This window comes from Toxotes jaculatrix, chromosome 2 (assembly GCF_017976425.1).
Source record: "Toxotes jaculatrix isolate fToxJac2 chromosome 2, fToxJac2.pri, whole genome shotgun sequence".
Classification (NCBI taxonomy): domain Eukaryota; kingdom Metazoa; phylum Chordata; class Actinopteri; family Toxotidae; genus Toxotes; species Toxotes jaculatrix.
The window spans coordinates 25,842,136-25,869,738 of NC_054395.1; the positions used below are offsets into that span (position 1 = coordinate 25,842,136).

Consider the following 27,603-nt stretch of genomic DNA (forward strand, 5'->3'; position numbering starts at 1 on the left):
ATAAAATAACAGAAAATGGAAATACTCCAAGGATAAGTACCTAAAAACTGTACTATTGTACAATACTTAAGTAAATGTATTTTCCACCACTGTCAAACAGCAGTCAAAAGGTCACTGACCTTTTTTTTTTCTTTGGAACCTCAACAATGGCCACTCACTTCCACCCGACGCTCAGTGGCCACTTCAACAGATACAACTGTACAGTCTGTTGCAACGTCCCTGAAATAATATCTGTCTTTATTAAGGTCAGTTCAGTTTTTCTTCACGCCGTCAGAAATCTGTAAATTCAGCTGGCGTCGCTGTTAAAGTTGGTGTTGTACTGGACGACATTGCGCTGAAAGGTGAGTACAATTTTTTGTTCTTCCAACTTACACGCGAGGGGGTCAGAATATTAGAAACACCTCTGAATATAATGCAGTCCAGTGTAACACCGCCACTAACTATAACCTGAACGTCACAGGGATCTTAAAAATAGACGTTAAAGCAGAGCAGTTCTGAATTACATTAAACTGTGCAATTGTAAAAACAGCCACTGGGTTTAATCTAAATTATCATTTTTGGTTTAAGAAATGTCCTGTCCTCACTGTCAGAGGGAAAAGACCCATTAAGCATTTTCCTAACAGGAACAGTCCAACTGCGGGAAGTTCCATTGAGGCAACAACTGGAAACTTAAAAAATGTCTTTAAACCATCAATAATCCCTCTTTAGAGATTCACGCATATGTAGACTGATGCCAAGCAAAGAGTTGGTCATCTGCAGAGTGATCAGACCTCATGTCTGCACTCACTCTGCTCAGGCTACAACTGTCTACACGAGCAATGTCACCTGAACAAAACGACTCGTTCAGTGGTCCAGTCACCAGCAACATTCCTCCTGCTCCACTAGTCCTACAACAAGCCACTAACAGCAACGTCAGGTCACAGCCAACAAAAGAAACAAACAAAACAGAAAGAGAAAAGGTAGAAGAGGTTAAACTGTGGTTCATCTTCTCTGTGACATTTCTGATGCAAAAATTCATCAAAGATGCAAAAGTGCCAAAGAGGAAGTTTCTTCATGAGAACGGCTGCAAACACAAAGCACAGCAGGTCAAACAGAATCAGGAGGGGAATTCGAGGCTGGATGTACAGTTACAATCATTCACGGGAGATCTAGATTTTTCTGGATTCACTGGATACAAATTTATGAAAATCATGTTTGCCAAGAACCTGGATCCTTTTGTCTTTTAGAAAAACATCATGAGCAACATAAAAATGGTTAGGTTGAACCAAATGTTTTTACAATTTCACAATTAATAATTATTATTCGTTAAATGTATTTATTCATTTTTGTTTTGTATGTAATGTATGCATTTTAGTAAGTGAGTATCTATTTTGACAGTTGGAGCTTAATCCATTTGTCCTTAACTTGGTATTATTTCTTATGAGTAAAAAGACTGTTTAAAAATAACTGACTGTACTCAAATCCAGCAACAGCACTAAGACTTGTCAGGAAAAACAGCAAAATGTGAAACCCGAGGATGTAGAACGCTAAAAATTTCACAGAGGCCTAGGTTGTCACTGATAAATCTGAATAGACTTTTCTAAAAGACCAAAGAGTTCAGTCCGTTTTGATAAAAAGTCTCACTTATTCATGTAAAAAAATATTTTCCACTTCCTGGAATTAACATGAAGTATCTTATAGTGCTCATGATACATTTATTTATTTACATGCACCAAAAAACACAAACCTTTTTTTTTGTTCTTTTTTTGAAAAATCATAAAATATAAATTCATTCACTTTTTCTGAAAACCTCCATGAAAAGTACAAATTCTGACATGATTAAAACTGCACAGTCACCGAGCGGCAGTGGGTTACACAGGTAACTCCGTCGACACTGTACACAATGCAAAAATAAATTCAAATGAGTACAAAATACGACCAAACTAATCCAGATCAGTCAAAACCTTTCCAGGGGGGAATGCATCGTGGTGCGGCTCACAGCCCCATCACAGAGGGAAACGCAGCAGCACCTGTTGAAGGAAGGACAGTGCTCTGAATCCACTCAGACTTTTTCTCGTGATGCCCTCCCACCTAAGCTCATTATTGCTTCACTAACACCAGACTACGTCTAAGTCAACACTCTGTCGTACTTTTTGGGCTACCTTGACCATCTCCAGTGTCCGAGTCCGGGACTTTCCAGTCCAGCTGGCGACCTTTTTCATAGAGTCCCTTCAGGACCTTCCTCACTTCGTCGTTCCCACCTCCACGACTCAGCTCCAGGTACTTCCTGTACAGCTGCAAAGCGGTGCGTGCATCCTCTATGCTGTCGTGGGTTTCCCCCTGGATGTTGAGGTCTGTGAACAGAAGACACACGATGAAGATGACAATCAGGAGTCAGGAATGACTGGTCATCACGATGCCAACGGCTGCATTTCAGCCATTTAGCATCATATTACAATTTGGATACTGGGAATTAGCAGGGATTAAAACTGTGACGCTCCCATGCAAAAACACAAACACATTTAAATGATTCACAGGGACAGTTGAGGAAGTAAACAGACCATAGTATCACATTTCCAATTCCTTCCTATTTTCCTTTCTGTGATTTATTTGCTGGATAAATATAAGACAACAGTCATAGATTAGGACTGGATGGACTGAGACAGATATGGACGTGAGGTGAGCCCTACTTGATGCCCTGTTGGTGTTGTCTTTGTGTGCCTCTCTTTCTTCCTGCGACTACTGGTAAGCTAACCACTGATAACATCTGAGCTGTACTGTATTATCCCTGGTGACCTGTCTGTTCAGTTCTCCTGTGTTCTACGTTTTTCATCTTAACTCACCTAAAAAGTACCAGGCGAGAAATCTCAGAGAAATCATCCTCTTGCGGGGCAAATGGAACAGGTAGACAGTGTCGATGACTTGGTCTTTGAGAACCTTAAATTTTTTTTTTTTAAAAAAGCAAAGACAGAAACAGAAAGTTAAAATTCTGCCATGCAAATGAGAGAACTGCCTGCAAACCAGGCAACAAAACAAACCTGACTTACAGTAGATGTTAAATAACTTACCAATAAATTAATAACCCGAAAGTCCTTCTGTAAGCCGTGACCGACAAAGCGAACTCCTGTGTCAATAAGGAAGCGCAGCTTTAGGTAGGTGGACTTCAGAGTGGTCAAATGCTTTGAAGAAATCTTTGCATCCAGGTCTCCTGGTTTGATGCCAGAATATTGTGTCAGATAGTCGACCACCTGGAAGAAGAAGTGTTCACGAGTATTAGGGGTGTACATGCGAGCAGCCATTTCACAGGAGTAGTGCAGCTTTAATCTTTACGGTTAAACAGATTTTTCAATCACGTCAGCAGATAGTTCTCTGGCCTGGTTACGTAATAACTAAACAAACAAGGGATAAGTAATCAATCATCTTGATCTGGGCACAATAAAAGAAGCTTTAGAAATGTTCCTGCGATGCTTACTGTCTGCTTACTGCATCACAAAAAACACCACAGCTCATGTGCTACTCAAACTCTGCAGAGCAGCTTGAACCAAACTGTTCTTTAAATGTTTTGTTATTGAGTGAATTTGTGACAGCTCATCCTGCTTTCTTCTGTTTTGACTCATCAAGTGTATTATCACGCCTGTGAGTGTATTATCAACCCTTAACAAAAGGACACACTGTCTAATGACAATAGAGGTAACATAATAGAGGAAGTGTTGGGAAAAGGTGTCCCCCCCTGCACAACAGTTTGGTCAAATGTGTTCTATTTCTACAACAGCAAAAAAAATTCCTGTAACGTTATGTTACCAATGTATTTTCTGCTGTTAGGCCATCTCGGTGTTTACACTCTGCAGTCTCACCTGTTCCTGAGTAGAGATGTAGTCATCGATGAAGGGCACGCCCTCGTTGGGCCCCTGGCCCCTCACACAGGTGATCCTGGCTACGGACATCTGACTGGGCTTGATGGTCGACTTGGTGCCGTCACTGCGCAGCTCTGCCTCTTCCTGAAGACGAGTCAGGTTTGTTTAAAGTTTATTATCACGAGAGGATGATTTCACAATAAAAACAGCTATTAGTAAGAGCATCAACACAGGGAACTATATAGAAATATTTCCGTATTTAAGACCATCTGTTCAGGTCAACACCCTGTGACGGATCAGACTCACCTGATTGAGGGTGACAAACTCTGCGTCCAGCCCCACCAAGTCGCCAGCCTGCGGCATCTCACTGACCATGAGGGGGATGAAAGTGGCGTGACTCTTCCTCTGCTTCCGAGCCAGCGAAGCTTCCGTCAGCAGCACGCTGGCGTCTATGGGATTTTTGACTGAGACAAACGGCAAAACGAGAGCAGGTAAATGGATGCACTGAATGCAAAACTACAAGAAAAAAAACGGCAGATTTAAATGTCCTAAAACTTACTGCGGAGGTCGTATTTGGTATGGTAGTTCCTCTTGGCGTAATATAGAATAGCTGGCACTTTCCAGCTCACATCAAACTGTGCAGCTTCAGTCTTTGACAAAAAAAAGAAATGATACTTTCACATGTCTGAAAACACAACATTTCATTACCATAATTACAATAAGCGGTAAAATATTTACCTTGTCGATTGGCTCAATTAGGAAATCATTGAAAAGGTACCACTGCTGATGTGTGACTCCCTGAAACAAACACATGCATTACTTTAAAAGGTCGGTTTTGATGTGGCCCAGTGTAAAATACCAAATAACTTGAGGTCTCTCTCACCTCTTTCCTTTGATGGTAGGTCTCTCCCACTTTAATATGTGCAACCAAGTTTCCACCAGTGCGAGCGTCCAGGATGTGGGGCACCGTGACCACCAAGTCGTAGAGAGAAGCGCCCTCCGCCTCTTCAGCATCACTCAACTGGCGGGAGATGATATGACAAGTCATTAAAACCAATTAATGGTACAGCTCATAAAGTCAAAATCAAAATCAATGTTTTTCCCCACCTCCTCTCCTTCAGGCCAGCTGCTAATCTCCAGTCCCTGACTTTTGCTGATGGACATTTTGAGAGTGGCAGGGATCCAGACGTGTCGCAAGTCCTCAGCCCGAGTGTCAAACGTGAAGCCCTCCATACTGCATATCTCCTCCCCGCTGCGCAAGGATGTACAGCAAGAGGTGTTTAGACAAATTCAACATCTCAAATGTAAATATCAGCTGTTGTCCTCTCCTTCATACCACTGTAAATTGACTATCTTTGGGTCTGGGACACAATTCACTTCACTAAAATTCACTGAAAACATCTCTTCATACAACAAATTTCTTTGATATTACAAAGGATCTTACTCCAGGCACCACTCCGTGGGCATTGGTGGGGGTTCTTTAGGTTTTGCAGGTTCCATTGCCTCTTTTTGCATGGCCTTATTGAAGGCATACTGTGAAGACAACAAAAAAAAACAATTATGTAATTCATGTGACCAGAAACATGTCAAACTATATTTGAAACTGGTCAGAATGGACATTAAACCCAAACCTCTGCCTGAACCTTCCAGAACTCAGCCTCTTTAGCACTGTTCACCTCACAGTTTATAACCAGAACATCTGGCAAACAGCGGATGTTGCGTGTTTGCACCTGCAGTCGATCACAAAAACATTATCACACTGGAAAATGGACTTAAATCATCATGTTTTAGTTAACATGATCCGCTGATATGTCTGAACGATGGCTGTAACTCACTGTGGGCTGGTACTTCTCACAGTTTTCACACCACGCCTGAGTGCTCTGCTCCAGGCAGATGCTCTTCTTCAGGATCTCAGCAAAGTCATACTCCTTTATTGTCTTTTCTGATGAGATAAAGTGAAATGAATATTAGTTTCATGTCAACAAATACAGAACTATTTCACTGTCATTTTGCAGACTCTATGCTCAGCCTACACAAGAACATCCATGCACAGCAGCGGGACAGAGCACCTGGGACTCACCTTGGGAGTTCTGTTCAGGGTAATGCATGGTGAAGAGCAACGTGAGGGAGGAACGCACGGTCTCCTTGCCACAGCGACACAGGCTGCTGTTCTCAACTTCACACCCAAACAATTTTCCGATGACAGACTCACCAGACGAGCCCAGAGAACTACAAGAAATGCATCATCAAAACAACACAAACAGATAAGCGATCACATTTCCATGAACTAATTTCTGAAAAAGCTTTGTGCCTAAATACCTCCAGGCCGTGTACTGTGCATGTCAAACTAAGTGTGATGTGTTTTTGTTGGTTGCTCTGACCTGCTGCTGGCTCCCCTGTAGGCCTGTGGACCCTCCTGTTCCTGTGTCTCCTGGTGGAGCTGAGTGAGGATGAACCGGTTCCAGCTCTGGATTAAGCGACCGAGTCTGGCCTTCCCTGTTTGTTCGTCCGAGTCTGCGAGGATCAGGCCCAGCGCTGAAGCTTCAGGGATGGTGCGAAACGCTCGGAGGAAGTTACTGGCCTTGAGAAGAGGAGAAAGGGGAAGTGGCGTTGAGAAATCTACAATGTTCATCCACAACACAACGTGGACACACCTCTGCTTTGCCCCAGGGATCCACAATAACAGATAGTTACCTGACATGGATCTCCTCGTGACAAGTCCAACATGTGGAAGAGGAAGCCGAGCTCACAGGCCAAACAAAACTCCTTCTGGCACAAATGATTCTGCACTAAACACCGGATTGGCTCCAGGAAATATAATACCTGATGTGCCAACACAAAAACAGGAGAACAACAACTCAACATGAGTAAAGAACAACAACAACTTTTGAATTTTGTTTCAAAGATAAATTTCACTAAACAAAAAAGAAGAAAAAGACACCTAACCCTCCTAGCTGCTCACCTGGATCATGCAGTTACAGTAGGCATTGGGGATGTGAGGCTCCAGACCAGCGAACAAGGTTCTGTTGTAATGTTTGAAGTCAAAGTCCTCAAGTCCAAGTTTAGAATATTTAATTGTGACCTGGTACAGCACAAAGATGTCTTCATCACATATTTCAGAAATCAGAACATATTTTTGTTAAACAGCAACAAAAAACAAATTAAGATAACACAAAAATCCACCGATCGTGGGGAAATCATACCTTCCTGTACTTTTTGGGCACCATGTAGAGATGAGGCTCTTCATCACGTCCAATTGGCGATTCAGGGACCTGGTTGTAATTGTCATAATCAAGCTCCACATCTTTAATTTTATAAGGAACCTGAAACCAACAGAGAAAATATACTTTAAATGATTGATATTGATTTTGAGTTTTTTTTCTGTTTACTGTCCCTTCTAGGAATTGGCACAGTACTGCATGATACATGATTATACACGCCTGGTTTCGAGGGCGGGTACGAGGATTTGCGGCATATCCAATGAACCCGACAGTTTTCATTGTGCGCAGGATTTCTGGGTCCACAGGAGGAGCTCGTCTGTTGGAGAGAACCATTTGTTTAGGTGAAAATCCTTATTAAATGGCTGCAGGTCAGAAACGACATACAGAGAAACACGAGCCACTAGCCAAATATACACCCAAATGCCAGGTTATTATTCTATACACCTAGCTTTAACTAATGTACTCTAATTCAGCAGCCCAGCCCAAACACACTGACAGGTGTTTCTAATATTTTGTCAACCCCATTTATATCAATTAGGGATGCTAAGATTTATTGCACAGCTGTTGTATTAGACATTTTCAGCAGCCTAATAAAGATGTTAATTGATGTTAGTATTTCTTCTACTCTAAGAGCCACTCAAAAAAATAATAATCTGTTGGTCCTATTGCATGACTGTTAGTCTCTCAGACTGGGAAAAAATGTCAGCTGGTCAAAAGCGTCAGGTGGTTACTCAGTGTCCCACTCAGTGTCCCACTGAGTAACCACACTTTTCAAAAAACCGTAGTAAGAATTTACAATTCTTGGAACAGCAGCCCACATTCCACATATAACCACTCATGGTGAGGGACTTGTCACGTGTCTTTGAAATGTTTCCATGTACCACCTCCAACGTGACACAGAGTAAAGCACTGACATCACTTAAAGTATCACTTAAATAAGTTGACAGTGACAGAAGAAAACAGAAATTAATAAGTTCCACGTTGTGACTAAATCTTATTATTACATTATTATGGTGTGAGATCATACTTCCCCATTTTTAGTCAAGCTGCAGTTTGATTTGTTTTGGTTTCATATTTTTAAGCTGTGCCACCAGTTAAAAGGTAAGGTTGGTGATATTCTGTATTTCTGCTAGTGTCAACAAATCCCATTAAAAGAACAAAGCAAACAATGTGTGAGTCTGTCTCTAAATACTTTCCAACTTCCTTATCATGTCTGTGGCACTCTGTCCCAGACCTACTGGTTCCCACTGAAGACGTAAATCTTGAAAAACAAGTCACAATATATAGTTTCACTGTTAACAACGGCTCAATTATTCCCTAAAACAGCTAAAGTTACCATTAGTGTTTCAGTTACCATTACTCAAGCAGAAGTATATAAGAATACATGATGGGACTATTTTCAGTTGTATTTTAAGTGCACTCAAAATAAACTGCAATGGTCGTGTTCCGGGTAATGAAAAGGAACATGAAGTCACCCTGTGAAACAATCATGCTGACACTTATGTGTTTTTAATTAAGCTCTATGAAACAGAGGAATAAGATATGACCAGGCTTTGGCTACACAGATTTGTTACTAGGATCAAATAATTGTTGTTTTGGTGTTTTCAGGAGATTTGTTGACAATGTGGAATAAAAATGTGGAATATCACCAGATAGGTCGTTTAATGTGTATGTTAAGTACATTTTTACATTGTTCACGATCGCCAAAAGTGCAAATGTAACCCATATAACTGTGTTACCTGGGGCTGGGTGTAGCCAGGGCAGTGGGCCAGTCTGACAGCAGCGGCTCAGTGCTGGTCAGCGGCATGGGGATGAGCGAGAGGGGCAGCAGGTCGTGGTTCCAGTCCAGCTGAGGCAGCGTGTCCACAAGGCACGGAAGAGCAAACTCTGTCTCTCGAGAGTAGTCATTAAATGAAACCTCTGGAGCATCAGACCACAGGTGCACGCAGCCCCCGGAGTCCCCGAAGGCCAAGGCCTGTTTGCTGGATGAGACGTCAAAGCTCATGAGCAACTGGCCCACGGTGTTGACGTGAAAAATGTCCGCCACATTGGCGAGGCCAGTGGGTTCGCAGAACTGGCACTGACCTGAAGAAAGAAACAGGGGGAAGACAACTACAGCTGAACAACATATTCAGGAAACATCTCCACTCAGATATCATGCATCTTATCTATGGTGAAAATGGCTCCTAAACATTAGCACATGTAACCTGGACAATTATTTCCAAAGAAAATGTACTTGTACAGTATATGGAAAACATTTCCAATGTAATCACTTAGATATTTCTAGTGCAAAAAATTTCCACACAGCGGACATGTGCTGAAAAGCTGGTTAGCCACGGTGCTGCTCAATGCCCGCCTGCTAGCTGGCTGCAAACAGTGGAATGGATTCCCGAAATCTCCGCAGGTTGGATCGGAAATTTTCGATTCGTGAATTATGTCGGTATCTGAACCGATACCGATGCTGGATCGGATCGGCCCCATCCCAACTTACAAGTCAACGCAGACACACACAAGGAAACTGGTATGAATGACTGATACCTGTCTGTGAGATGATTGCCAGGCGTGACGTGTACGTAGGAATGAAGCGCAAGAAGAGGGGGTCCACATGCACCTGAAGTGGAGTTACTGCTCGCATCATGCGGAGGTCGTACACCATGAGAAAACGGTCACATGCCAATCCATTCAGTCCTCGGGTGGAGAACCCACACGCAGCCAGAAGATTTCCATGAACGTCAAAGTCTGAGAGGCTGCCAGAGAACGCATCAAACTCGTGCTCCATCTTGAAAGTACGCAAGTCCCGAAGCGTTATCTGGTTTTAAACAAAGGGATGACAGTGAGAGTTGTGTAAACCTGAAAAACATCTTTCACAAACTGATATGATGAACTTACCTTCCCAGAAGTGTGCCCACAGAAGAAAAAACGGTTGGTTTGACGCATTATTGCCACTCCTGGTACCTCAACAGTGAACTGTCAAGTAGACAACAAGGAAGTAAACAGCCAATCACTTGCTTCTAACTAAATTATTCTTACATTATTTGGCAAATGAGAAGCCATGAGGCCCTGTGCCATATACATGGGAGTGGATATTGATAAACTTAATCCCAATGTCTCACCTTTTGAGTTTCTTGAACAGTATTCAAGTCAACTTCAACCACATAGTTTTGTAATCCGCCCATGAGCAACATATTGTTGTCAGTCATGAGAAGACTATGCATATCAGCTCCTTCCTCCATCCTGGAATGAACACATGCATTAAACTTTAATCAATTAATTAAATGAGAGAATAAATCATTTTGCAGCTGTGGCTGTCTACAATCGACTTCAGAATTTGTTCCACTTAATCTTTAGTGACACGTACGGATAATCAAACATGACAAGGCCCCCACGAGTGTAGCATCTGAGGTTGCCCTTAGAGAGGAACAGCACGCCTGTTTCCAAACTCTGAATGTGTCGGATGTCATCTGTTGCATGCACTTGGAAAGAAGAATATCGGCCCATTGTAGGTCCAAAGAATGAGGTTACATGGCCCTGGAGAGAAGAATAAAAGGGATAATGCAAAATGACATAGATGAAAAGTAAATTCCACATTTACATTAAACTGGACACAACCTGTGTATGCTTCAGAAACAATATATACTTAATAATCAAGGGTTTCACTCTGTGGTTTCCCATCCAGAGCATTTCCTCCTGGAGATCAAAATGTGTTGTAGTGACTGGAATGCCAACTTCTGAAACTACACTGTGCAGCTCAGAGAACATCCTCTCCATAAGGCGCACTTTTAGCAGTAAGTGATTTTTTAGTAAGACCTCAAAATGTCATAAAACACGTCATACGGCCCTAAGAAGTGAAAAATATGACAAAAAAAGTCATTTTTAGTAAGACCTCAAAATGTCATAAAACACGTCATAGTATACTAAGGCGTGGAAATATGACAAAGAAGGTGATTTTTAGTAAGACCTAAAAATGTCAAAACACGTCATAGTATACTAAGACGTGAAAATATGACCAAAAAAGTGATTTTTTAGTAAGACCTCAAAATGTCATTAAACATGTCATACGGCCGTATGTCGTGAAAATATGATCAAAAAAGTGATTTTTTGATATGACCTCAAAATGTCATAAAACACGTCATACGGCCGTATGTCGTGAAAATATGACCAAAGAAGTGATTTTTTGGTATGACCTAAAAAATGTCATAAAACACGTCATAGTATACTAAGGCGTGAAAATATGACCAAAAAAGTGATTTTTTGGTATGACCTCAAAATGTCATAAAACACGTCATACGGCCGTATGTCGTGAAAATATGACCAAAAAAGTGATTTTTTAATATGACCTCAAAATGTCATAAAACACGTCATAGTCAAAATGTCATAAAACACGTCATAAGGCGTGAAAATATGACCAAAAAAGTGATTTTTTGATATGACCTCAAAATGTCATAAAACACGTCATAGTATACTAAGGTGTGAAAATATGACCAAGAAAGTGATTTCTTGGTATGACCTCAAAATGTCATAAAACACGTCATAGTATACTAAGGCGTGAAAATATGACCAAAAAAGTGATAATTTGGTATGACCTAAAAATGTCATAAAACACGTCAAAGTATACTAAGGCGTGAAAATATGACCAAAAAACTGATTTCTTGGTATGACCTCAAAATGTCATAAAACACGTCATACGGCCGTATGTCGTGAAAATATGACCAAAGATGTGATTTTTTGGTATGACCTCAAAATGACATAAAACAAGTCATACGGCCGTATGTCGTGAAAATATGACAAAAAAAGTGATTTTTTGATATGACCTCAAAATGTCATAAAACACGTCATACGGCCGCATGTCGTGAAAATATGACAAAAATAGTGATTTTTTGGTATGACCTCAAAATGTCATAAAACACGTCATACGGCCGTACGTCGTGAAAATATGACCAAAAAACTGATTTTTTGATATGACCTCAAAATGTCATAAAACACGTCATAGTACACTAAGGCATGAAAATATGACCAAAAAAGTGATTTTTTGGTATGACCTCAAAATGTCATAAAACACGTTATAGTATACTAAGGTGTGAAAATATGTCCAAAAAACTGATTTTTTGGTATGACCTCAAAATGTCATAAAACACGTCATACGGCCGTATGTCGTGAAAATATGACAAAAAAAGTGATTTTTTGGTATGACCTCAAAATGTCATAAAATACGTCATACGGCCGTATGTCGTGAAAATATGACAAAAAAAGTGATTTTTTGGTATGACCTCAAAATGTCATAAAACAAATCATACGGCCGTATGTCGTGAAAATATGACAAAAAAATTCATATTTTGGTATTACCTCAAAATGTCATAAAACACGTCATAGTATACTAAGGCGTGAAAATATGACAAAAAAAAATATTTTTTGGTATGACCTCAATATGTCATAAAACACATCATAGTGTACTAAGGCGTGAAAATATGTCCAAAAAAGTGATTTTTTGGTATGACCTCAAAATGTCATCAAACACGTCATACGGCCGTATGTCGTGAAAATATGACCAAAAAACTGATTTTTTGATATGACCTCAAAATGTCATAAAACACGTCATAGTATACTAAGGCTTGAAAATATGACCAAAAAACTGATTTTTTGGTATGACCTCAAAATGTCATAAAACACGTCATAGTATACTAAGGCGTGAAAATATGACCAAAAAAGTGATTTTTTGGTATGACCTCAAAATGTCATAAAACACGTCATAGTATACTAAGGAGTGAAAATATGACAAAAAAAGTGATTTTTTGGTATGACCTCAAAATGTCATAAAACATGTCATAGTATACTAAGGCATGAAAATATTATCAAAAAAGTGATTTTTTGGTATGACCTCAAAATGTCATAAAACACGTATGTCGTGAAAATATGACCAAAAAAGTGATTTTTTTGTATGACCTCAAAATGTCATAAAATACATCATAGTACACTAAGGCATGAAAATATGACCAAAAAAGTGATTTTTTGGTATGACCTCAAAATGTCATAAAACACGTTATAGTATACTAAGGCGTGAAAATATGTCCAAAAAAAGTGATTTTTTGGTATGACCTCAAAATGTCATAAAACACGTCATACGGCCGTATGTCGTGAAAATATGACCAAAAAAGTGATTTTTTGATATGACCTCAAAATGTCAGAAAACACGTCATACGGCCGTATGTCGTGAAAATATGACCAAAAAACTGATTTTTTGATATGACCTCAAAATTTCATTAAACACGTCATAGTATACTAAGGCGTGAAAATATGACCAAAAAAGTGATTTTTTGGTATGACCTAAAAATGTCATAAAACACGTCATAGTATACTAAGGCGTGAAAATATGACAAAAAAAAATATTTTTTGGTATGACCTCAAAATGTCATAAAACACGTCATAGTATACTAAGGCGTGAAAATATGTCCAAAAAAGTGATTTTTTGGTATGACCTCAAAATGTCATAAAACACGTCATAGTATACTAAGGCATGAAAATATGACCAAAAAAGTGATTTTTTGGTATGACCTCAAAATGTCATAAAATACGTCATACGGCCGTATGTCGTGAAAATATGACCAAAAAACTGATTTTTTGATATGACCTCAAAATGTCATAAAACACGTCATAGTAAACTGAGGCATGAAAATATGACGAAAAAAGTGATTTTTTGGTATGACCTCAAAATGTCATAAAATACGTCATACGGCCGTATGTCGTGAAAATATGACAAAAAAATTCATATTTTGGTATTACCTCAAAATGTCATAAAACACGTCATAGTATACTAAGGCGTGAAAATATGACAAAAAAAAAATATTTTTTGGTATGACCTCAAAATGTCATAAAACACGTCATAGTGTACTAAGGCGTGAAAATATGTCCAAAAAAGTGATTTTTTGGTATGACCTCAAAATGTCATAAAACACGTCATACGGCCGTATGTCGTAAAAATATGACCAAAAAACTGATTTTTTGATATGACCTCAAAATGTCATTAAACACGTCATAGTATACTAAGGCGTGAAAATATGACCAAAAAAGTGATTTTTTGGTATGACCTCAAAATGTCATAAAACACGTCATAGTATACTAAGGCGTGAAAATATGTCCAAAAAAGTGATTTTTTGGTATGACCTCAAAATGTCATAAAATACGTCATAGTATACTAAGGAGTGAAAATATGACAAAAAAAGTGATTTTTTGGTATGACCTCAAAATGGCATAAAACATGTCATAGTATACTAAGGCATGAAAATATTATCAAAAAAGTGATTTTTTGGTATGACCTCAAAATGTCATAAAACACGTCATACGGCCGTATGTCGTGAAAATATGACCAAAAAACGGATTTTTTGATATGACCTCAAAATGTCATAAAACACGTCATAGTACACTAAGGCATGAAAATATGACCAAAAAAGTGATTTTTTGGTATGACCTCAAAATGTCATAAAACACGTCATACGGCCGTATGTCGTGAAAATATGACCAAAAAAGTGATTTTTTGATATGACCTCAAAATGTCAGAAAACACGTCATACGGCCGTATGTCGTGAAAATATGACCAAAAAAGTGATTTTTTGATATGACCTCAAAATGTCATTAAACACGTCATAGTATACTAAGGCGTGAAAATATGACCAAAAAAGTGATTTTTTGGTATGACCTAAAAATGTCATAAAACACGTCAAAGTATACTAAGGTGTGAAAATATGACCAAAAAAGTGATTTTTTGGTATGACCTCAAAATGTCATAAAACACGTCATAGTATACTAAGGCGTGAAAATATGACAAAAAAAATTATTTTTTGGTATGACCTCAAAATGTCATAAAACAAGTCATACAGCCGTATGTCGTGAAAATATGACCAAAAAAGTGATTTTTTGATATGACCTCAAAATGTCATAAAATACGTCATAGTATACTAAGGTGTAAAAATATGACCAAAAAAGTGATTTCTTGGTATGACCTCAAAATGTCAGAAAACACGTCATACGGCCGTATGTCGTGAAAACATGACAAAAAAAGTGATTTTTTGGTATGATCGAAAAATGTCATAAAACACGTCATACGGCCGTATGTCGTGAAAATATGACCAAAAAACGGATTTTTTGATATGACCTCAAAATGTCATTAAACACGTCATAGTATACTAAGGCGTGAAAATATGACCAAAAAAGTGATTTTTTGGTATGACCTCAAAATGTCATAAAATACGTCATACGGCCGTATGTCGTGAAAATATGACCAAAAAACTGATTTTTTGATATGACCTCAAAATGTCATAAAACACGTCATAGTATACTAAGGCTTGAAAATATGACCAAAAAAGTGATTTTTTGGTATGACCTCAAAATGTCATAAAATACGTCATACGGCCGTTTGTCGTGAAAATATGACGAAAAAAGTGATTTTTTTGGTATGACCTCAAAATGTCATAAAATACGTCATTCGGCCGTATGTCGTGAAAATATGACCAAAAAACGGATTTTTTGATATGACCTCAAAATGTCATAAAATACGTCATACGGCCGTATGTCGTGAAAATATGACCAAAAAAGTGATTTTTTGGTATGACCTCAAAATGTCATAAAATATGTCATACGGCCGTATGTCGTGAAAATATGACAAAAAAAAGTGATTTTTTGGTATGACCTCAAAATGTCATTAAACATGTCATAGTATACTAAGGCATGAAAATATAACAAAAAAAGTGATTTTTTGGTATGACCTCAAAATGTCATAAAATACGTCATAGTATACAAAGGAGTGAAAATATGACAAAAAAAGTGATTTTTTGGTATCACCTCAAAATGTCATAAAGACGTCATAGTATACTAAGGCATGAAAATATTATCAAGAAAGTGATTTTTTGGTATGACCTCAAAATGTCATAAAACACGTCATAGTATACTAAGGTGTGAAAATATGACCAAAAAAGTGATTTTTTGGTATGACCTCAAAATGTCATAAAACACGTCATACGGCCGTATGTCGTGAAAATATGACCAAAAAAGTGATTTTTTGATATGACCTCAAAATGTCAAAAAATACGTCATAGTATACTAAGGCGTGAAAATATGACCAAAAAAGTGATTTTTTGGTATGACCTCAAAATGTCATAAAACACGTCATACGGCCGTATGTCGTGAAAATATGACCAAAGAAGTGATTTTTTGGTATGACCTCAAAATGTCATAAAACACATCATACGGCCGTATGTCGTGAAAATATGACAAAAAAATTGATATTTTGGTATTACCTCAAAATGTCATAAAACACGTCATAGTATACTAAGGCGTGAAAATATGACAAAAAAATTTATTTTTTGGTATGATCTCAAAATGTCATAAAACACGTCATAGTATACTAAGGCGTGAAAATATGACCAAAAAAGTGATTTTTTGGTATGACCTCAAAATGTCATAAAATACGTCATACGGCCGTATGTCGTGAAAATATGACCAAAAAACTGATTTTTTGATATGACCTCAAAATGTCATAAAACACGTCATAGTATACTAAGGCTTGAAAATATGACCAAAAAAGTGATTTTTTGGTATGACCTCAAAATGTCATAAAATACGTCATACGGCCGTTTGTCGTGAAAATATGACGAAAAAAGTGATTTTTTGGTATGACCTCAAAATGTCATAAAATACGTCATTCGGCCGTATGTCGTGAAAATATGACCAAAAAACGGATTTTTTGATATGACCTCAAAATGTCATAAAATACGTCATACGGCCGTATGTCGTGAAAATATGACAAAAAAGTGATTTTTTGGTATGACCTCAAAATGTCATTAAACACGTCATAGTATACTAAGGCGTGAAAATATGACAAAAAAGTGATTTTTTTGGTATGACCTCAAAATGTCATAAAACACATCATAGTATACTAAGGCGTGAAAATATGACCAAAAAAGTGATTTTTTGGTATGACCTCAAAATGTCATAAAACACGTCATAGTATACTAAGGCGTGAAAATATGTCCAAAAAAGTGATTTTTTGGTATGACCTCAAAATGTCATAAAATACGTCATAGTATACTAAGGAGTGAAAATATGACAAAAAAAGTGATTTTTTGGTATGACCTCAAAATGGCATAAAACACGTCATAGTATACTAAGGCATGAAAATATTATCAAAAAAGTGATTTTTTGGTATGACCTCAAAATGTCATAAAACACGTCATAGTATACTAAGGTGTGAAAATATGACCAAAAAAGTGATTTCTTGGTATGACCTCAAAATGTCATAAAACACGTCATAGTATACTAAGGCGTGAAAATATGACCAAAAAAGTGATAATTTGGTATGACCTAAAAATGTCATAAAACACGTCAAAGTATACTAAGGCATGAAAATATGACCAAAAAACTGATTTCTTGGTATGACCTCAAAATGTCATAAAACACGTCATACGGCCGTATGTCGTGAAAATATGACCAAAGATGTGATTTTTTGGTATGACCTCAAAATGACATAAAACAAGTCATACGGCCGTATGTCGTGAAAATATGACAAAAAAAGTGATTTTTTGATATGACCTCAAAATGTCATAAAACACGTCATACGGCCGCATGTCGTGAAAATATGACAAAAAAAGTGATTTTTTGGTATGACCTCAAAATGTCATAAAACACGTCATACGGCCGTATGTCCTGAAAATATGACCAAAAAACTGATTTTTTGATATGACCTCAAAATGTCATAAAACACGTCATAGTACACTAAGGCATGAAAATATGACCAAAAAAGTGATTTTTTGGTATGACCTCAAAATGTCATAAAACACGTTATAGTATACTAAGGCGTGAAAATATGTCCAAAAAACTGATTTTTTGGTATGACCTCAAAATGTCATAAAACACGTCATACGGCCGTATGCCGTGAAAATATGACAAAAAAAGTGATTTTTTGGTATGACCTCAAAATGTCATAAAATACGTCATACGCCGTATGTCGTGAAAATATGACAAAAAAAGTGATTTTTTGGTATGACCTTAAAATGTCATAAAACAAATCATACGGCCGTATGTCGTGAAAATATGACAAAAAAATTCATATTTTGGTATTACCTCAAAATGTCATAAAACACGTCATAGTATACTAAGGAGTGAAAATATGACCAAAAAAAAAATTTTTTGGTATGACCTCAATATGTCATAAAACACATCATAGTGTACTAAGGCGTGAAAACATGTCCAAAAAAGTGATTTTTTGGTATGACCTTAAAATGTCATAAAACAAATCATACGGCCGTATGTCGTGAAAATATGACCAAAAAACTGATTTTTTGATATGACCTCAAAATGTCATAAAACACGTCATAGTATACTAAGGCTTGAAAATATGACCAAAAAAGTGATTTTTTGGTATGACCTCAAAATGTCATAAAACACGTCATACGGCCGTGTGTCGTGAAAATATGACCAAAAAACTGTTTTTTTGATATGACCTCAAAATGTCATAAAACACGTCATAGTATACTAAGGCGTGAAAATATGACCAAAAAAGTGATTTTTTGGTATGACCTCAAAATGTCATAAAATACGTCATACGGCCGTATGTCGTGAAAATATGACAAAAAAAGTGATTTTTTGGTATGACCTCAAAATGTCATAAAACACGTCATACGGCCGTGTGTCGTGAAAATATGACCAAAAAACTGATTTTTTGATATGACCTCAAAATGTCATAAAACACGTCATAGTATACTAAGGCGTGAAAATATGACCAAAAAAGTGATTTTTTGGTATGACCTCAAAATGTCATAAAACACGTCATACGGCCGTATGTCGTGAAAATATGACCAAAAAACTGATTTTTTGGTATGACCTCAAAATGTCATAAAACACGTCATAGTATACTAAGGCATGAAAATATGACCAAAAAAGTGATTTTTTGGTATGACCTCAAAATGTCATAAAATACGTCATACGGCCGTATGTCGTGAAAACATGACCAAAAAACTGATTTTTTGATATGACCTCAAAATGTCATAAAACACGTCATAGTAAACTAAGGCATGAAAATATGACCAAAAAACTGATTTTTTGGTATGACCTCAAAATGTCATAAAACACGTCATAGTGTACTAAGGCGTGAAAATATGTCCAAAAAAGTGATTTTTTGGTATGACCTCAAAATGTCATAAAACACGTCATACGGCCGTATGTCGTGAAAATATGACCAAAAAACTGATTTTTTTATATGACCTCAAAATGTCATAAAACACGTCATAGTATACTAAGGAGTGAAAATATGACCAAAAAAGTGATTTTTTGGTATGACCTCAAAATGTCATAAAACACGTCATACGGCCGTGTGTCGTGAAAATATGACCAAAAAACTGATTTTTTGATATGACCTCAAAATGTCATAAAACACGTCATAGTATACTAAGGCGTGAAAATATGACCAAAAAAGTGATTTTTTGGTATGACCTCAAAATGTCATAAAATACGTCATACGGCCGTATGTCGTGAAAATATGACAAAAAAAGTGATTTTTTGGTATGACCTCAAAATGTCATTAAACACGTCATAGTATACTAAGGCGTGAAAATATGACAAAAAAGTGATTTTTTGGTATGACCTCAAAATGTCATAAAACACGTCATAGTATACTAAGGCGTGAAAATATGACCAAAAAAGTGATTTTTTGGTATGACCTCAAAATGTCATAAAACACGTCATAGTATACTAAGGCGTGAAAATATGTCCAAAAAAGTGATTTTTTGGTATGACCTCAAAATGTCATAAAATACGTCATAGTATACTAAGGAGTGAAAATATGACAAAAAAAGTGATTTTTTGGTATGACCTCAAAATGGCATAAAACATGTCATAGTATACTAAGGCATGAAAATATTATCAAAAAAGTGATTTTTTGGTATGACCTCAAAATGTCATAAAACACGTCATACGCCCGTATGTCGTGAAAATATGACCAAAAAAGTGATTTTTTTGTATGACCTCAAAATGTCATAAAACGCGTCATACGGCAGTATGTCGTGAAAATATGACCAAAAAACTGATTTTTTGATATGACCTCAAAATGTCATAAAACACGTCATAGTACACTAAGGCATGAAAATATGACTAAAAAAGTGATTTTTTGGTATGACCTCAAAATGTCATAAAACACGTTATAGTATACTAAGGCGTGAAAATATGTCCAAAAAAAGTGATTTTTTGGTATGACCTCAAAATGTCATAAAACACGTCATACGGCCATATGTCGTGAAAATATGACCAAAAAAGTGATTTTTTGATATGACCTCAAAATGTCATTAAACACGTCATAGTATACTAAGGCGTGAAAATATGACCAAAAAAGTGATTTTTTGGTATGACCTCAAAATGTCAGAAAACACGTCAAAGTATACTAAGGTGTGAAAATATGACCAAAAAAGTGATTTTTTGGTATGACCTCAAAATGTCATAAAACACGTCATAGTATACTAAGGCGTGAAAATATGACAAAAAAAATATTTTTTGGTATGACCTCAAAATGTCATAAAACACGTCATAGTATACTAAGGCATGAAAATATGACCAAAAAAGTGATTTTTTGGTATGACCTCAAAATGTCATAAAATACGTCATACGGCCGTATGTTGTGAAAATATGACCAAAAAACTGATTTTTTGATATGACCTCAAAATGTCATAAAACACGTCATAGTAAACTGAGGCATGAAAATATGACCAAAAAAGTGATTTTTTGGTATGACCTCAAAATGTCATAAAATACGTCATACGGCCGTATGTCGTGAAAATATGACGAAAAAAGTGATTTTTTGGTATGACCTCAAAATGTCATAAAATACGTCATACGGCCGTATGTCGTGAAAATATGACAAAAAAATTCATATTTTGGTATTACCTCAAAATGTCATAAAACACGTCATACGGCCGTATGTTGTGAAAATATGACCAAAAAACTGATTTTTTGGTATGACCTCAAAATGTCATAAAACACGTCATAGTAAACTAAGGCATGAAAATATGACCAAAAAAGTGATTTTTTGGTATGACCTCAAAATGTCATAAAACACGTCATAGTAAACTAAGGCATGAAAATATGACCAAAAAAGTGATTTTTTGGTATGACCTCAAAATGTCATAAAACACGTCATAGGGCCGTATGTCGTGAAAATATGACAAAAAAAAGTAATTTTTTGGTATGACCTCAAAATGTCATAAAACACGTCATAGTATACTAAGGCGTGAAAATATGTCCAAAAAAGTGATTTTTTGGTATGACCTCAAAATGTCATAAAATACGTCATAGTATACTAAGGAGTGAAAATATGACAAAAAAAGGGATTTTTTGGTATGACCTCAAAATGTCATAAAACACGTCATACGGCCGTATGTCGTGAAAATATGACCAAAAAAAGTGATTTTTTGGTATGACCTCAAAATGTCATAAAACACGTCATAGTATACTAAGGCATGAAAATATGACCAAAAAAGTGATATTTTGGTATGACCTAAAAATGTCATAAAACGCATCAAAGTATACTAAGGTGTGAAAATATGACCAAAAAAGTGATTTTTTGGTATGACCTCAAAATGTCATAAAACACGTCATAGTATACTAAGGCGTGAAAATATGTCAAAAAAAGTGATTTTTTGGTATGACCTCAAAATGTCATAAAATACGTCATAGTATACTAAGGAGTGAAAATATGACAAAAAAAGTGATTTTTTGGTATGACCTCAAAATGTCATAAAACACGTCATACGGCCGTATGTCGTGAAAATATGACCAAAAAAGTAATTTTTTGGTATGATCTCAAAATGTCATAAAACACGTCATACGGCCATATGTCGTGAAAATATAACCAAAAAAGTGATTTTTTGGTATGACCTCAAAATGTCATAAAATACGTCATATGGCCGTATGTCGTGAAAATATGACAAAAAAAGTGATTTTTTGGTATGACCTCAAAATGTCATAAAATACGTCATACGGCCGTATGTCGTGAAAATATGACAAAAAAAGTGATTTTTTGGTATGACCTCAAAATGTCATAAAACACGTCATAGTATACTAAGGCGTGAAAATATGTCCAAAAAAGTGATTTTTTGGTATGACCTCAAAATGTCATAAAATACGTCATACGGCCGTATGTCGTGAAAATATGACAAAAAAATTCATATTTTGGTATTACCTCAAAATGTCATAAAACACGTCATACGGCCGTATGTTGTGAAAATATGACCAAAAAACTGATTTTTTGGTATGACCTCAAAATGTCATAAAACACGTCATAGTAAACTAAGGCATGAAAATATGACCAAAAAAGTGATTTTTTGGTATGACCTCAAAATGTCATAAAACACGTCATAGTAAACTAAGGCATGAAAATATGACCAAAAAAGTGATTTTTTGGTATGACCTCAAAATGTCATAAAACACGTCATAGGGCCGTATGTCGTGAAAATATGACCAAAAAAGTAATTTTTTGGTATGACCTCAAAATGTCATAAAACACGTCATAGTATACTAAGGCGTGAAAATATGTCCAAAAAAGTGATTTTTTGGTATGACCTCAAAATGTCATAAAATACGTCATAGTATACTAAGGAGTGAAAATATGACAAAAAAAGGGATTTTTTGGTATGACCTCAAAATGTCATAAAACACGTCATACGGCCGTATGTCGTGAAAATATGACAAAAAAAAAGTGATTTTTTGGTATGACCTCAAAATGTCATAAAACACGTCATAGTATACTAAGGCATGAAAATATGACCAAAAAAGTGATATTTTGGTATGACCTAAAAATGTCATAAAACGCATCAAAGTATACTAAGGTGTGAAAATATGACCAAAAAAGTGATTTTTTGGTATGACCTCAAAATGTCATAAAACACGTCATAGTATACTAAGGCGTGAAAATATGTCAAAAAAAGTGATTTTTTGGTATGACCTCAAAATGTCATAAAATACGTCATAGTATACTAAGGAGTGAAAATATGACAAAAAAAGTGATTTTTTGGTATGACCTCAAAATGTCATAAAACACGTCATACGGCCATATGTCGTGAAAATATAACCAAAAAAGTGATTTTTTGGTATGACCTCAAAATGTCATAAAATACGTCATATGGCCGTATGTCGTGAAAATATGACAAAAAAAGTGATTTTTTGGTATGACCTCAAAATGTCATAAAATACGTCATACGGCCGTATGTCGTGAAAATATGACAAAAAAAGTGATTTTTTGGTATGACCTCAAAATGTCATAAAACACGTCATAGTATACTAAGGCGTGAAAATATGTCCAAAAAAGTGATTTTTTGGTATGACCTCAAAATGTCATAAAATACGTCATACGGCCGTATGTCGTGAAAATATGACCAAAAAAGTGATTTTTTGGTATGACCTCAAAATGTCATAAAACACGTCATACGGCCGTATGTCGTGAAAATATGACCAAAAAAAGTGATTTTTTGGTATGACCTCAAAATGTCATAAAATACGTCATACGGCCGTATGTCGTGAAAATATGACCAAAAAAGTGATTTTTTGGTATGACCTCAAAATGTCATAAAACACGTCATAGTATACTAAGGCGTGAAATTATGACCAAAAAAGTGATATTTTGGTATGACCTAAAAATGTCATAAAACACGTCAAAGTATACTAAGGCGTGAAAATATGACCAAAAAACTGATTTCTTGGTATGACCTCAAAATGTCATAAAACACGTCATACGGCCGTATGTCGTGAAAATATGACCAAAGAAGTGATTTTTTGGTATGACCTCAAAATGACATAAAACACGTCATACGGCCGTATGTCGTGAAAATATGACAAAAAAAGTGATTTTTTGATATGACCTCAAAATGTCATGAAACACGTCATACGGCCGCATGTCGTGAAAATATGACCAAAAAACTGATTTTTTGGTATGACCGCAAAATGTCATAAAACACGTCATACGGCCGTATGTCGTGAAAATATGACCAAAAAAGTGATTTTTTGATATGACCTCAAAATGTCATAAAACACGTCATAGTAAACTAAGGCATGAAAATATGACAAAAAAAGCGATTTTTTGGTATGACCTCAAAATGACATAAAACACGTCATACGGCCGTATGTCGTGAAAATATGACCAAAAAAGTGATTTTTTGGTATGACCTCAAAATGTCATAAAACACGTCATAGTATACTAAGGCGTGAAAATATGTCCAAAAAACTGATTTTTTGGTATGACCTCAAAATGTCATAAAACACGTCATACGGCCGTATGTCGTGAAAATATGACCAAAAAAGTGATTTTTTGGTATGACCTCAAAATGTCATAAAACACGTCATAGTAAACTAAGGCATGAAAATATGACCAAAAAAGTGATTTTTTGGTATGACCTCAAAATGTCATAAAACACGTCATAGTAAACTAAGGCATGAAAATATGACCAAAAAAGTGATTTTTTGGTATGACCTCAAAATGTCATAAAACACGTCATAGTATACTAAGGCGTTAAAATATGACAAAAAAATTAATTTTTTGGTATGACCTCAAAATGTCATAAAACACATCATAGTATACTAAGGCATGAAAATATAACCAAAAAAGTGATATTTCGGTATGACCTCAAAATGTCATAAAACACGTCATACGGCCGTATGTCGTGAAAATATGACAAAAAAAGTGATTTTTTGGTATGACCTCAAAATGTCATAAAACACGTTATAGTATACTAAGGCGTGAAAATATGTCCAAAAAAGTGATTTTTTGGTATGACCTCAAAATGTCATAAAACACGTCATACGGCCGTATGTCGTGAAAATATGACCAAAAAAGTGATTTTTTGGTATGACCTCAAAATGTCATAAAACACGTTATAAGGCCGTATGTCGTGAAAATATGACAAAAAAAGTGATTTTTTGGTATGACCTCAAAATGTCATAAAACACGTCATACGGCCATATGTCGTGAAAATATGACAAAAAAAGTGATTTTTTGGTATGACCTCAAAATGTCATAAAACACGTTATAGTATACTAAGGCGTGAAAATATGTCCAAAAAAGTGATTTTTTGGTATGACCTCAAAATGTCATAAAACACGTCATACGGCCATATGTCGTGAAAATATGACCAAAAAAGTGATTTTTTGGTATGACCTCAAAATGTCATAAAACACGTTATAAGGCCGTATGTCGTGAAAATATGACAAAAAAAGTGATTTTTTGGTATGACCTCAAAATGTCATAAAATACGTCATACGGCCGTATGTCGTGAAAATATGACAAAAAAAATGATTTTTTGGTATGACCTAAAAATGTCATAAAACACGTCAAAATATACTAAGGCGTGAAAATATGACAAAAAAATTGATTTTTTTGGTATGACCTCAAAATGTCATAAAACACATCATAGTATACTAAGGCGTGAAAATATGTCCAAAAAACTGATTTTTTGGTATGACCTCAAAATGTCATAAAACACGTCATATGGCCGTATGTCGTGAAAATATGACAAAAAAAAGTAATTTTTTAGTAAGACCTCAAAATGTCATATGGCCCTGGAGAGAAGAATAAAAGGGATAATGCAAAATGAAATAGATGAAAAGTAATTTCCACATTTACGTTAAACTGGACACAACCTGTGTATGCTTTAGAAACAATCTATACTTAATAATCAAGGGTCTCACTCTGTGGTTTCCCATCCAGAGCATTTCCTCCTGGAGATCAAAATGTGTTGCAGTGACTGGGATGCCAACTTCTGAAACTACACTGTGCAGCTCAGAGAACATCCCCTCCATAAGGTGCACTGGCTCAGGGACTGTCACGGCCAGCGCCTCTGGATCGAGCTCCACGCCCTGCAGCAAGCTGGGGTTCAGGTGGGGGTCCATGGAGGGCTCCATACCTGCCTCCAGAGTCCCGTGAAGGCTGGCGGGGTACTCACCCATCCCAGCGTCGAGACCGTCAAAGTTCATCATGGGTAGAGCTAAATTAATCTGCAGAGGAAAGGCAACTTCTGTGAACGCTAAAACCACCAAACAGTCAGCAGCAAACAGTTAGAGCTAACGACGTGACCCGAATGTATTCTAATGCATGAGGCTCAAGCTAGGGCTAGTATGGCTAATAAACATATTTAACTTAATATTTGTATTCACTTGTCAGCTCATACTTTCAGGCTCGGGTTTGGCTAGCAACAGTTAGCCCGGAAGCTAACGTTAGAGCTAAGTGCTAGCAGACGACTGCACAGCCAAACGTATAGAATCCATTCATGAATTATGACCTGAAAGCTAAGCAAATGGTTCTTCACTTACGACAGCTGTGTCTCACCATAGTGCACGGTCAGCTAGTTAACTGCCGTTTATGTTTGGCTAATTTGGTTAACGGTAGCATCGTTTCAAAGCAGACTGTTGTGGCTGAACTGGGCCGCAAAAACTCAATTTCCACACAGAAAATATCCGTATTATTTTAGTCTGTCACTGAGTTTTACAAAAAATAAAAAATAAACAAAAACAAAACAACAACGCAAAACCCGAGGGTCTTCATACCAATGTAAGGTTTACACCGACCTATTCTTGAAATACGGTTTGAAGCGCAGGGGTCCATGCTCACTTCATTCACAACAACAACACAGAGAAAGAAGAGAGCACACGGGTGCGTTCAAGAGCAGCTGCACTATTGTTGCTGTGAGAAATGCCAGATTACCAAACGACGAGAAGCGGGGCACCGGACCTATCCAGGCTTACTCCATATAATTTCTGTGCCCATAATGTGATTATTCGCTCATTTGTTAGAAATCTGTACAGTATCAACTCTGACAGGTCCTGTAACATATGGCCCCACTCTCGAAGAGGGACCCTAGGTCAAAATCTGGTTTTAAGATCTTCATTGCTTGAGTTTATGTTGAGCCCATTTGTTGTAAAGTTGTGTTTTACCAAATTGCTTTATTCTTATGTGTGTGTCACAAGTAATTAACACACTCAAAAAATTGAGCAACAGAAGAACTGAAAGGCATAAATCACAATAATGTGACTGTTCAGTAGGTCTGACAAAACATGAATGTAATAAAGGCCCATTTTTATTTTTCTCAAGCCCAAATTAAAATTGTTTTTTTTGTTTTGTTTTGTCTGATCAGCAGCCAAACAATCAAAAAAATGTTGAGTTTACCATCATAGAAAACTGGCAAATACATTTATGCTTAAAAAATGTGATTAATAAGTTAATACATTTGTTTACAATTAATTATGTCTCGATCAGCTGATCTATTGGTCAAGTAATCACTTCAACTTTGAAGTACTGGTTGTTTAAGTACTGTTTCAACTTTGAACTCATGTTCTCAAAAATCAGTGGGTTTTTTTTCTGTTTTATATCTTATCAAACTGATTAGATAAATCAAGATGTAAGGTTTGATCTTACATCTTGCTGTCTGGATTCTGGACTGTTGGTCAAACAAAAAAGACATTTGAAGATGTCACCTTTAGAAATTGTAAGTATTTTTCTGAGTTTTCTGACATTTTATTGGTGATAAAAT

At 36.4% G+C, this 27,603-nt stretch overlaps 1 protein-coding gene across 4 annotated transcripts; it reads right to left on the reverse strand.

Moving 5' to 3' along the window:
- Positions 1-26,772, reverse strand: pan2 (poly(A) specific ribonuclease subunit PAN2). 4 transcript variants are annotated; one of them, XM_041060997.1, is made up of 26 exons: positions 26,642-26,772; positions 25,766-26,071; positions 10,413-10,582; positions 10,168-10,288; positions 9,944-10,021; positions 9,593-9,863; positions 8,794-9,139; positions 7,274-7,370; positions 7,037-7,156; positions 6,796-6,915; positions 6,528-6,656; positions 6,215-6,414; positions 5,914-6,062; positions 5,669-5,775; positions 5,465-5,563; positions 5,278-5,366; positions 4,941-5,085; positions 4,717-4,854; positions 4,572-4,631; positions 4,393-4,483; positions 4,140-4,297; positions 3,834-3,977; positions 3,048-3,227; positions 2,823-2,916; positions 2,130-2,333; positions 1-2,009 (listed from the first exon to the last, which is right to left on the reverse strand). In XM_041060997.1, the coding sequence occupies exons 2-26, from the start codon at positions 26,051-26,053 to the stop codon at positions 1,975-1,977; spliced, it is 3,633 nt and encodes a 1,210-aa protein (XP_040916931.1). In that variant the 5' UTR covers positions 26,054-26,071; positions 26,642-26,772; the 3' UTR covers positions 1-1,974. The 4 variants fall into 4 exon arrangements, with proteins under 4 accessions (XP_040916931.1, XP_040916939.1, XP_040916924.1 ...); XM_041061005.1 differs by having other exon boundaries at positions 2,142-2,333; positions 26,621-26,695; XM_041060990.1 differs by having other exon boundaries at positions 26,621-26,695.
- Positions 26,773-27,603: the final 831 nt, after the last annotated feature.